The following is an 11744-nucleotide window of genomic DNA, read 5'->3' as shown; positions in this document are numbered from 1 at the left end:
TTCCATCAAATTTAGTTGATATTTGTCATATATATCTAAAATTTTACAAAATAACCTAAATGAAACTATTAATAATTAAAATAAAACATTTTTAAACTCTAAATTTTACATTTTAAAGCTTCATATTACTTAAACAATATTACAAAATAATAACAAATGTTGTTAACAAAAGATATTTCAACTAAATCATAAAATAATATATATAAAATAGAACACAAAAACATTATAGTTTTAGATATACATATTTTTAAGTCGGGTACAAATCGGTTCTTATCGGGTCGGGTCTATTCGGATCGGTTCTTTTCGGATCCGAGTCTATACGGGTCGGTTCTTTTCGGATCCGAGTCTATTCGGGTCGGTTCCTTTCGGTTCCGGGTCCATTCGGGTAAAAATATTTTAGACCCAAAAGGTATTTTTAAATTTTTAGTCCGGGTCCGAATCGGGTATTTTTGGATCGGTTCAGGTTCGGATCTTCGGATCTTCGGATCCAGGTTAGAATGCGCAGGCCTAAAATTGACGATTGGGAATGTGAAGATGCTTTTGAAATTAACCATAGGGAACTAGCGATGGCGAACTTGTTCACGTGAAGACAGGTCATCATCAATAATGGTTTCTAGATTTTGGTCCTGTCTTGAGGAAAGTCCGTGTCTTTTCTTCCTGAGATCTTCGTCAAGATTTTTGCACTTTTTAAGATTCCCTTAACCTTCCAGGGATACTTTGGGCTGCTATTTTTCTTCGTATCTGTTTCTTTTTTTCTTCTTAAAAAGGCAAATTCTTGATAGAAAATATATATTTTTTAAATGTAACGCATATATTTTAAAAAATCCATGAAAATAAACAAATGAAAATCTTGATACTGAAACAAAATCCATAAAAAATCTAGACACTTAACAATCCATGTTGAACTTTTTTCCTGTGATTTTCCATTAGGAAAGACTTCATTTTCTCATCATATATATATATATTATTATTATTTTTCAAAGTTTAGTTTTCTAGACAATCTTGATGATATAATGAACATATAGTTTAAATAATATTAAAGACAAAATAAAAGATACAATATATGCTTACTAAATAATGAACACTCAGTCTCTTCTTTGGTAGAATTTACAGTAGAATAATCTGCAATTTACAGTCTAATTAAATATTTACTGAAACAATATGATAATGTGTACTTAGTAAACATTCTACAAACTTAATAACTTCGATAATTTGCATTTGCAGGGGATCATATCGATCGAGCCATGTGGGATCACGTACTGGCTCCTCTCATCAACTCAAATACCACTCACACTCTTCTTCACTCTTTGGATCTGCTTCAGTGACAATGTTCAAGGCAACCAGTGTTCAGATCACCAAGTCTCAGTAAAGGTTTGTTGTAACACAACTCCAGCAAACACTTGATTAGTTTTCGAAAAGACATGACTGATTAAAATCTGAAAAAAAACTTTGCACATGCAGGACGTAGAAGATTTGAGCTCAAATGATGGAGGAAGATCAAACAAATGCATGTTTCCTGTAATGGCTCTACTAGCTGGAGTTTTAGGTGGTGTTTTTGGTATTGGCGGCGGAATGCTCATTAGCCCTCTCCTCCTCCAAGTCGGCATAGCTCCAGAGGTAATTTATGAGTTCTTGTGGCTCTGTCAAAACGAGTCTTCCTTTTGCTAGATTAAGTAAAAAAGAATCTCTGTTTTTGCTAGATCTCAAGTAAAAAGAATCTCTGTTTTTGTTTCATTAGGTAACTGCAGCGACATGTTCTTTCATGGTTCTATTTTCATCCACGATGTCTGCGATTCAATACTTGTTACTAGGCATGGAACATACAGGAACCGCTAGTCTATTCGCGATTGTATGTTTTGTGGCATCACTCGTTGGTCTAATGGTGGTTCAAAAGGTTATAACTCAGTACGGAAGGGCTTCGATCATCGTATTCTCGGTTGGTATTGTCATGGCATTGAGTATTGTGTTGATGACAAGCTATGGAGCTCTTGATGTTTGGAATGATTTTGTATCTGGTCGTTACATGGGTTTTAAATTACCTTGTTGAAACCAACCAAATAAAGTTGTAGTTTCTTTGGTTAATAGTTCATAATAGATGTGTCTATTCACCATGTTTTTCTATTGCTCTGTGTTCCCTTTTTTTGTATGAATTTAAAATTTAATATTCAGAATGCACATCTCGTGCATTCGAATATATGGTCTAAAGAAAAAAGTTGTGTTGTAATCTTGTAGACCGAAACTCATTTATAATATAAAATTTTATGCATTTCTTAAATCATTTTACAGCCACCCTACTGTCCTACAACTAAGTATACCTACTTAAAGCTTGATCTCTAAGATGATTTTTTGGTAACTGATTATATATGTCTTAAAGTTTACACAAAAACACAGAAGTGTCACATATTAGTCTAGTACCAAAAAGATTCATGGATACAGTCCTAGGATTATATTTTAGGGGTGTCGCTAATTGGGCTTGGCCCAGCTTAAAATTAAAAAGAAGATAAAATTTTAAAAAGAGGTGGAAAATGAATGGTCGAACTCAGGTTGCACAATTAAAAGTGGGTCAGATAACAAACCAACTGAGCTAAAGAATTTTCACTACCGGCTAACAAACTTGCTAAAGTATATTTTTAACCTGTGTCAGCTGACCCCCTTTGTTCAAGGTGGGTCCGCCTCTGGATACAGAAGCTACCAATGTACTAAGTCTGTATCCGTGTTAACCAGGTTGAGACTTTTAGAAGTGCCACATTACATGTTAGGCTAACACTATTTGCCTCCTCTGTTTCTGCGGCTGCGCATGCACCAACGGTTGATCACGTTGATTTTACCTTTTTTCCTAAACACACTTGGTTATTATTCATACATGTTGGGCTAAAACCTTATTTTTAGTTATTCAACAATGTTTTAATTTTGGGCCATATTAGTAAATTGAATCGTTGGACTCTAAACCATTTGTTTCTGTGTCCGGGATTATAAAATCACAAATGTTAAAAACTAGAGCATGTTCAATGGGGGAACCTCAAATTGGATTCTTAGTAAATATTTAAGTAATAAACTTAAGTTAAGAACTTTTGTTAAGAAACAATGATTTTGAGTGCTCCAATGGTAGAACCCAATTAAGGGTTCTTAAAAAAAAAGCATATACAGAGAGAGGACAGTAGAAGTAACTCAAACGAGACTATAATAGACTCTCATCAAGGCGAAATATGTATACGTTATATTTGGTCAGAACAAAGCAGCACGTTCCATTCCAGGTCCTCGAGGCTTTGCACCAATCAGAAGAGCCCAGTCCACATCTTGAAACACTTCATATGGATATGTTCCTATATCAACTTCTCTCAACAAGGGGAACAAGGAATCCTCCAGCTCCATTGCAACACCTTCGACGGCTTGGATTGATCTCTCTGATCCAAGAAGTTTCAAAGCAATGGGCTGGTTTGGTCCTAACACTGAACCTGAAGCAAGCTACACAAGGAAAACAATAAGATAAGATCAAATGATTGGTAAGTAAAGTAATCAAATCTAAAGGAAGGACTTACTTTGAAGAGAAGGTGGTTTGAAATCATGCCTGCAGCACCTGAGACTGCGATATTGATCATCTTCTTCCATGATTAAGTCTCCTCCTCTTGTAAACACACACGTTTGGTAACTCAAAATCAAAGAACAAAGAGTTTTAAAGGTTGAAACTTTACAACTGAAACAGAGAGAAAGTAAAGATTACAGCTTTGAGGTCATAGGTGAGGCAGAACACTCCATAACACTCTTTCTTCGTCTTCACCGACCCATTTTCTTGAACCGCGACAGGTGCTTGGCTACTTTTAACATAAATTCAAAACAAGCATATGATCAGATAAAGGTGGAAACTTTATTTGAAGAGTGTAAAGAGACTTACTTCTGAGAAAACAGAGCAAGAGATTTGGAGATGGAAGTTGTGTGGAGAGGTGGAGGAAGAAGAAGATGGCGAAACTGGTTTGAAAGATGCAACTTGGAGGAGAGGCGAAGCTGAGACGAAGAGCGGAGGAAAGGCGACGTCGTTTTGGGGGTTGAAAGCTCAGACATGGCCATTATCGCACAGACACAAACTGTGAAAGTGAGAAGTTTTACGGAACTATGGAGAGACAGAGAGAGAGAGAGCGCGCCAAGACAGAGAGGATTAGAGAATCCATAACGGCTCTTTCCTCCTACCTCCTTCGAGGAGAGATCCAGGTCCATCATCTAACAATCAATCACACAATCAATAGACTAGATATGTTCAACGATTGTCGGTCAAACCTACGAGAGAGGTGACGACGCAGAGATCGCCGTGGAGACCACCGACGGCGAAGCGGCCGAAACCCTCGGCGCGGCCGGCTAAAGCTCCGAGGTTGCAATCGACGTCGGTGTATGATAGTGTGGTCATCGTCGACTTCGGGGAAGAGAGAACACATCCTTCGTCGGGTTGAAGTTTTCTTCACCGACCAAAATCACATCTCCAATGCCCTATCAACACGCGTCCACAAAGAAGCGTGTCTTGAAACGTTTAATTAAGACCCGACTCCTAAATTAATTACCATTTTTCATTTATTTTAATTACTTATTAGCCTAAGAGCCATACTTAAGAGCCTTGAATGAACATGCTCAATAAAACTTGAATGATACAAAATTAAAATTAAAATCCTAAACGTAAACGTAAACGTAAACGTAAAATAGAAAGGAACCCCGTAAATAAATAACTTTAGCAAATAAAATCTTATCCGAGAGTAATGTGTTAAAATTATGAGGCCACGATTAACTTTTTACATTAACCAATTATTAATTAATTAATTTTTTGTTGCAGATGGAAAAAATATATAATCACATTATTTTATAAAATATACGGCGGTGTAAGCGCAGAATTTAGGTCAATTGGTTAGATATTGAATTATAGGATGCAATTTCTATTTTTCAAATTAAAATCCAAATTAGCTTTTACCAAAAAATAAAAAGGAAACCAATATATTGGAAGACAGCGAACAGTTAAAACTAGTTGTGCCCTTTAGCTCTCAATCTCCCCGTCTCACGCACAAACTCTAAAAAGCGCTTCTCCTTGGCACTTTCAATATTCACAATGACGAAGAAACGCAACCCTTTAGAAAACCCACCAGCTGCTTCTTCAAGCGACGACGACGACGAAGCCGACTCTTCCGCTGGAGAAGAAGAAGAAGTTAATGATTCTTCATCATCAGAGGAGGAAGAAGAAGAAGACCAACCCAAACCCCCTTCCTCCTCCGCCGAGACCGATTCCGAATCTGATACCAAGAAGGAGAAGTCTCCGCCGCCAGCAACCAAATCGTGGACGAAGCGGCCCAGCGAAGGGACATCAAAGGAGACGAACTCAAAGCGAGCGAAGAAGGACGATGAGAAGAAGATCGGCGAAGATTCCAAGAAGCCTGCTGCTTTTCAGAGACTGTGGACCGAAGAAGACGAGATACTGGGAACTCTCCTTACGACGACACCAATGCTTACTACGATTACATCAAGAAATCCATTAGCTTTGAGGTTAGTAAGAACCAGTTCATGGATAAGCTCAGGAGTTTAAAGAAGAAGTATATGGGCAAAGAGAAGCCTTCTTTCACCAAGCCTCATGATCAGAAGTCTTACAGATTGTGTAAGTCTATATGGGGACCTGATGGGGTGGTTCTTGAGTCCAACGGCAAGAAGACCAAGAAGGTTGGCTCTGTGAAGCAGCAAGAGCTGTCTTTTGCTTCTTCTCCCAATGGTAAAACGGCTGAGGATGATGATGAGAAGTATGATTGGTTTGAGAAGTCGTTTCTTGTGCGAGGGATTGCGGGTTTCGGTGTTGATGAGAGTTATGTGAAACAGAGATGGAGGTTGGTGCCCATTGAGACCAAGAAGAAAGTTGAAGAGAAGGTTAAGATGTTGCAGGCCAAGGAAATTGAGTTTGTGTTGCAGAAGACTGAGATTTTGCATGAAGTCACTTCTATGATCGCTGAAGCATCTAATCTAAGAACAAGCCATTAGAATGATTGATTTGATCTGGTTTCAATGCCAATTGTCTCTGCCTCTCTTGAACTTAGGATTTACTTTTTCTTTTCATTTTTTTGTGATCGACTTACTATGTAATTTTCTGGTTTATTTTGATGGCTCTCTTACATATTAAACTCTCTATATTGGATTTGTTGCCTATATATACAAACACCATAAAAATAAATTACTGTCAAGCCTAAGGCAATTATGTGAAATATGAACAAGATCCTAGCTATGGTCCTGATGTCTGGTTCTTTCAGTTTTTGGATATTTCAAACGTGAACTGTTCGGTATTTTTTATGAAATGTAGTTAAGTTTTCGTTTGGTTCGGGTAATATGAACAAGATTCTAGCAATTTAAGTTTAATCAAATTGGTTTGTTGTGCAATATTTTCAAGCCAAAAGATCAAAATTTGGTTAAAGAAGATGAAATTACAGAAATCTTGTGATAACTTTGAGTTAAATGATAACAAATCTGCAAGTCAATAAAACGTTCTGATTCTTAGGTGAGAATTTAGGAAGAGGAAGAAGGTAAACAAATTAGTTGATTCACGTGCTTACTTTCTAAAAGCCTTTTGATCAATGGTTGTACCAAATGAGAAGAGAGACTATAATCTTTGCAACTTTTACTTTTACTTCTACTTCTACTTCTACTTCCTATATAAATATAAAAGTCTCAAGACGTTAAACCTCATAACAAACAAATACAAATTTCTGTGAGTTAAGAATTTATAATATATCAGATGACAAGCACTGATCAGACCACCGGAACTAAGAAGGTTTGTGTCATCGGTGGCACAGGAAACTTAGCCTCTATTCTCATCGATCGTTTGCTTCAAAGTGGCTACGAAGTTAACACCACCGTTAGAGATCCAGGTTCCTCATTTCTTCATCCTTCCTTGTCTCAAGCCATTTTGAATGTTTAGTGACTCTTTTATTCTAAAATTTGCAGAAAATGAGAAGAAAATGGCAGTCCTTAGGGTACTTCAAGAGCAAGGGGACCTTAACATCTTCAAGGCGGACTTGACCGATGAAGGGAGTTTCAATTCACCAGTCTCGGGGTGTGAATATGTTTTCCATGTCGCAACGCCAATCAGCTTTACATCTCAAGATCCAGAGGTCTGATCTTTTAACATATTTGTTACTCTAAAAAAAAGAAACGTTTCCAGCTATCTTGTTTGTGTTTCAACGTACAGAAAGACATGATCAATCCAGCGATACAAGGAGTGATCAACGTGTTGAAATCTTGCTTAAATTCGAACTCAGTCAAGCGCGTGATCTACACTTCTTCAGCTGCCGCGGTTTCTATCAACAATCTTTCAGGACCTGGACTTGTGATGACCGAAGAAAACTGGTCTGATATTGATTTTCTCAGAAAGGAGAAGCCGTTTAACTGGGTAAATCACGATTGCTTGCTACACAAGATAGGTTTTGTTCCTTACCAAGTTTACTTACTTCTTGCTGTTCTTTTCTAGGCCTACCCAATCTCAAAGGTGTTAGCAGAAAAGGCAGCTTATCAATTTGCGCAAGAGAATAATATCGATCTCGTTACCGTGGTTCCAGCACTCATAGCTGGAAACACTCTCATCGATGATCCTCCTCCGAGCAGTTTATCTCTCTCGATGTCTTTGATTACCCGTAAACATGATTTTTTTTTTTTTGAATGAATGTTAAATTTTATTCACAAAAAACAGTGTTTTTAGATCATGGAAACATGATTTTTTTCTTTTTAATTTGATACCTTCTGTTCAAGTTTCACAGACAACTACAAGATGATTGGTTTTGTTGTTAGGGAAAGAAATGCATCTGAACGCTCTCAAGGAAATGCAGAAGCTATCTGGCTCCATCTCGTTCATCCACGTGGATGACCTAGCTTGTGCCCATCTGTTTCTTGCGGAAAAAGAAACAGCTTCTGGTCGCTACATTTGTTGTTCTTACAACACAAATATTCCAGAGCTTGCGGATTTTCTCAGAAAAAGATATCCTCGGTACAATGTTTTGTCAGAGTAAGCATTTATCTCCACATAAATTGCAAATTTTAATTAAGAAAAAGTTTCTGATTGTTTTCTCATATTATTTGTTTGGGTTGTGAAATTTGGCAGATTTGAAGAGTGCTTAGCAACTGCGAAACTGACGCTTTCCTCAGAAAAACTCATCAATGAAGGCTTTGAATTTGAACATGATATCGATGAGATGTATGATCAGATGGTGGAGTACTTTAAGACAAACAGATGGGCCTAAAGAATCTTGATTATCCTATAAATGGCTTTAAATAATATGTTGGTTGATTTTATGTCTCTTTATACGATCCCCTAGACTATATTTGCGAATTGATTTTGCCACATATCCTTTCACAAAACAAATATGATATCGCTATTGCGAAGTGATTTTGCCACATATCCTTTCACAAAACAAATATGACATGGCTACTGAAATTGATGACATGTCTTATAGCTTAATATGACATGGACAATTGCATTTAATGTTAATTTATATTTTTGGTAAACTTTTTAAAATATGGTAATAACTCATATATTACATTTAATGTCAATTTATATTTTTGGAATTTTTTTTAGAATATGGAAATAACTCATAAATCATCATTAAAATAAATATATTTAAATATGGCATTATAAATTTTGAAATATAATTTAATTATATATATTTAAATTATACAATTTTATTACTAAAATTTTCAAAAATGTATACAATTTTTGTAGAAAATTATAAAAAATTTCGTAAAATCATTATTTTTTTATATATCTATAAATTTTGTAAATATTGTTTAATTTTAATTTTTGGTAATTATGCAACTTTTACAAATTTATTTAATATATTTAATTAAAATAAATAGATAGAAAAATCTATCTAAGATTATAATTTCAAATATATAAATGCATATTCTTAAATATAATTTTTATGTTTAATTAAATTAAATTTATATTAAAATATTGATAAAAAAAATTACAATATTAATAAAAATTTATTTTAAAATATAATTTATATTTATCTGTTAAAAATATTTTAAAATTTTTTACCGCACATGGTGTAGGAAAACACCTAGTATATATTACTTGCAAAGTTTGTGGTTTGTTAATAAAATTTATGTGTGGAGAAGTTTCATGCTATTTTTATCTTATACCGTTTAAAATTTAAATATACGATTTACTTATGAAATGCCTATTTGTTTTTGAACTCGAGGTGTTTATCGTTTATATGCAATGTTGTGATTATTATACGACTCTGTTTTGCGACTATCTTAAGAATGTACAGCCATGATAGGATTTGCTTCGCACAATTGACCATTGATTAAGATTGTAGACTGAATTCTTAGAAATATAAAATCTTATCAGTAGACTAGACTAGATTACCAATCAACAGAGGACGAATCTACAAGCAAGCTCGAGCTTTATTTGTGGTTCAAAAAGTAGTCTAAAACTAGACCCAACTTCCCAAGTAGAAAATATTGAAACATCATCATTCATAGGGAAAGACTTCACTATTTCCTCTTGCTCATATGTTATTGGTTATAGCATCTTTTTTTAATTGGCATCAGATTTCTCCAAAGCTGCAAGGAAAAGAATAACGCAAAATTAACAAGGAAAAGAATCACAGAAAGGCAAAATGAAATGGAGGAGATAGTATTACTGTTGTAGTTAAGAAGCTTTTCGATAAGATCGACATGAGTCATAAGCATGCGCCTGCAGCAGTAACGAACTAACCCAATCGCATCAAGAGCATCCCTGCATATTCCAAAAAACATAAACCAATTCGCAACTCATCATAAATAAATGTTAAATTTGAGAACGTAAAACAGCTTAACGCATAGGGGGATAAAGATTAAACTAGAGATGCAAACAACAGAATCGAAACACCAGTAACCTGCTTTAAGTTACAGAGCTAACATATATGAAGTTCAAAATGATCAAGTTGCAAAACAGAAGTTGAGAAACAGATCAATCATGTACTTACAAAAACACTCTCTTTAGAGTTTTTTTTTCTCAGAAAAAAGTAAGTCTAATGAGGGAATAAAAAAGGGTTACCCTTCGGTGTAATCAGCCTGGAGAAGATCGAGGTAAGTGTCCCATTTGTTCCCAATCACCTACGATTCATAGAACCTCAAAAACTTTTATCGTAATAGAGAAAAATTTGTAACACTAGCTAGAGACTATCAAAATTTCCTTCAAATAAACGAAATAAAAGGAGAAACAAACCTTTCCACAAGTAAAACAACGAACTGGGATGATCATCGTGCGCGAACTGGGCCCGCTCTTGCGATTTCTTCTTTAGGGTTTTCTCTTTCGTGCTTTAGTGAGTTTTCGCGTCTGTGGTGTGGCTCCTTTTATATGTGGATGTATCTACGTTAAACGCCACCGTATCCACTAAACGGCACCGTGTCTTTAGATAAATTATTTAGGGTTGTTCGTTTCATTGACGCAGCCGCAACTTGTTGTTCGTTTCAAAAACGCAGGATATTGCCGCAGCCACGCAGAAAGTAGATTTAATTCTGTTCGTTTGGTTGCCGCAGACGCAATTTTCATTTATTTCATATTTTAATTTTATGAATTTGTAAAATTGTATTTTAAATAAATAAAATATTATAAATTATAAAATATTGTAAAATTTCATATTTTAATTTTATGAATTTTATGAAGTATAAATCTGGTTTAAGTAACCCTTTAACAAAACAAAATTNNNATTTCATATTTTAATTTTATGAATTTTATGAAGTATAAATCTGGTTTAAGTAACCCTTTAACAAAAAACAAAATTCAGCTTTAATCTCCATTCTCATTCGTGAACATGACCAGCCTAAATCATGTGTTTCACAATCGAATTCTATAATCAAAATTGAAGATGCACTATATTAGAGACAAAGACGATGCAACTAACACCATATATTATTTGAACACAAAGTGAGGATTAAAGTTTCCAGTGTTATTGTTTTAGACAGCCATTGGTTTCTACAACACATAGAACTGATAATCAAAGTTATAAGAAAAAAAAGTTATTAACTAAAATATTTAATACGGTAAACGACCTCTACCATATTCATCTGTGATGCTCTTACGCAAAGCTTCCATCATTCTATCACCGGTCGGCTCATATACAATATGTCCACCACCACCACCATCATCATCATCATCATCACCTTCTTCTCCTTCTTCTTCATCACCATAAGCTCCTTCTGCTTCTTCTTCTCCTTCTCCATCATCATCACTTTGCCATTGTACAAAATCTTGATCTTCCCGATGTGAATCACGTATGAAGTTGTATAGAGCCATCGTCGCTGTCACAAGCTTAATCCACTTGACCATACCATACTTTGGATGCTTACGATCCAAAATCCTCCATTTTGCTTTCCATACTCCAAATGTCCTCTCAATCACCGATCGCAATCCTGAATGATTTCGGTTGAACAACTCTCGTGCACTAACTGGTGGTCCTCCTCTAGCAAACTGACCAAGATGATATCGCATACTCCGATGCGGACCAAGATACCCCGTCCTAGTCGGATATCCGGAGTCAACTAGATAATACTTTACAGGAGGAGGATGTGGGAAAGAAGCCTCATTCCTCGCACAATGAGTCAAGACCTTCGTATCATGTGCTCTACCAGGTACACCGAGATATGCGTATATGAACTTCATGTCGAAGTTACATATAGCAAGAACATTCATTGTAGGATCTTGCTTTCTACCTTTATATGCTTCTGCATTTTGACTTGGAGGGCGAACC

General features: G+C 35.6%; 4 protein-coding genes and 1 pseudogene across 4 annotated transcripts in view; 3 read left to right on the top strand and 2 right to left on the bottom strand.

The window, feature by feature from the left end:
- The window catches only part of LOC106292582, a 4915-nt gene extending 2723 nt beyond the window's left edge, over positions 1–2192 (top strand). The window contains exons 2-4 of the mRNA XM_013728233.1: positions 1225–1371; positions 1462–1617; positions 1739–2192. Of these exons, the coding sequence (XP_013583687.1) occupies positions 1225–1371; positions 1462–1617; positions 1739–2047 (612 nt within the window). The 3' untranslated portion in view covers positions 2048–2192. The remainder of the gene's footprint in view (positions 1–1224; positions 1372–1461; positions 1618–1738) is intronic.
- Positions 2193–3225: 1033 nt separating this feature from the next.
- On the bottom strand, positions 3226–4065 carry LOC106336776 (malate dehydrogenase [NADP], chloroplastic-like). Its single transcript, XM_013775712.1, has 3 exons — positions 3893–4065; positions 3722–3815; positions 3226–3465 (listed from the first exon to the last, which is right to left on the bottom strand). Exons 1-3 carry the CDS (start codon positions 4063–4065, stop codon positions 3226–3228), a joined length of 507 nt encoding a protein of 168 aa, XP_013631166.1.
- Positions 4066–5019: 954 nt separating this feature from the next.
- On the top strand, positions 5020–6167 carry LOC106295873 (annotated as a pseudogene).
- A 556-nt stretch (positions 6168–6723) lies between these two features.
- LOC106302532 (anthocyanidin reductase) lies at positions 6724–8246 on the top strand. The gene is made up of 6 exons (XM_013739023.1): positions 6724–6881; positions 6958–7124; positions 7202–7402; positions 7481–7643; positions 7798–8011; positions 8108–8246. The coding sequence occupies exons 1-6, from the start codon at positions 6749–6751 to the stop codon at positions 8244–8246; spliced, it is 1017 nt and encodes a 338-aa protein (XP_013594477.1). The 5' UTR covers positions 6724–6748.
- A 1052-nt stretch (positions 8247–9298) lies between these two features.
- Positions 9299–10309, bottom strand: LOC106299979 (DNA-directed RNA polymerase subunit 10-like protein). The gene is made up of 4 exons (XM_013736007.1): positions 10220–10309; positions 10049–10107; positions 9654–9748; positions 9299–9573 (listed from the first exon to the last, which is right to left on the bottom strand). Exons 1-4 carry the CDS (start codon positions 10253–10255, stop codon positions 9548–9550), a joined length of 216 nt encoding a protein of 71 aa, XP_013591461.1. The 5' UTR covers positions 10256–10309; the 3' UTR covers positions 9299–9547.
- Positions 10310–11744: the final 1435 nt, after the last annotated feature.

Source organism: Brassica oleracea, chromosome C1 (assembly GCF_000695525.1).
Source record: "Brassica oleracea var. oleracea cultivar TO1000 chromosome C1, BOL, whole genome shotgun sequence".
In the NCBI taxonomy this organism is placed as follows: Eukaryota; Viridiplantae; Streptophyta; class Magnoliopsida; order Brassicales; family Brassicaceae; genus Brassica; species Brassica oleracea.
Note: the sequence above shows the minus strand (reverse complement) of the source record. Positions and strands in the feature narration are given on the sequence as shown.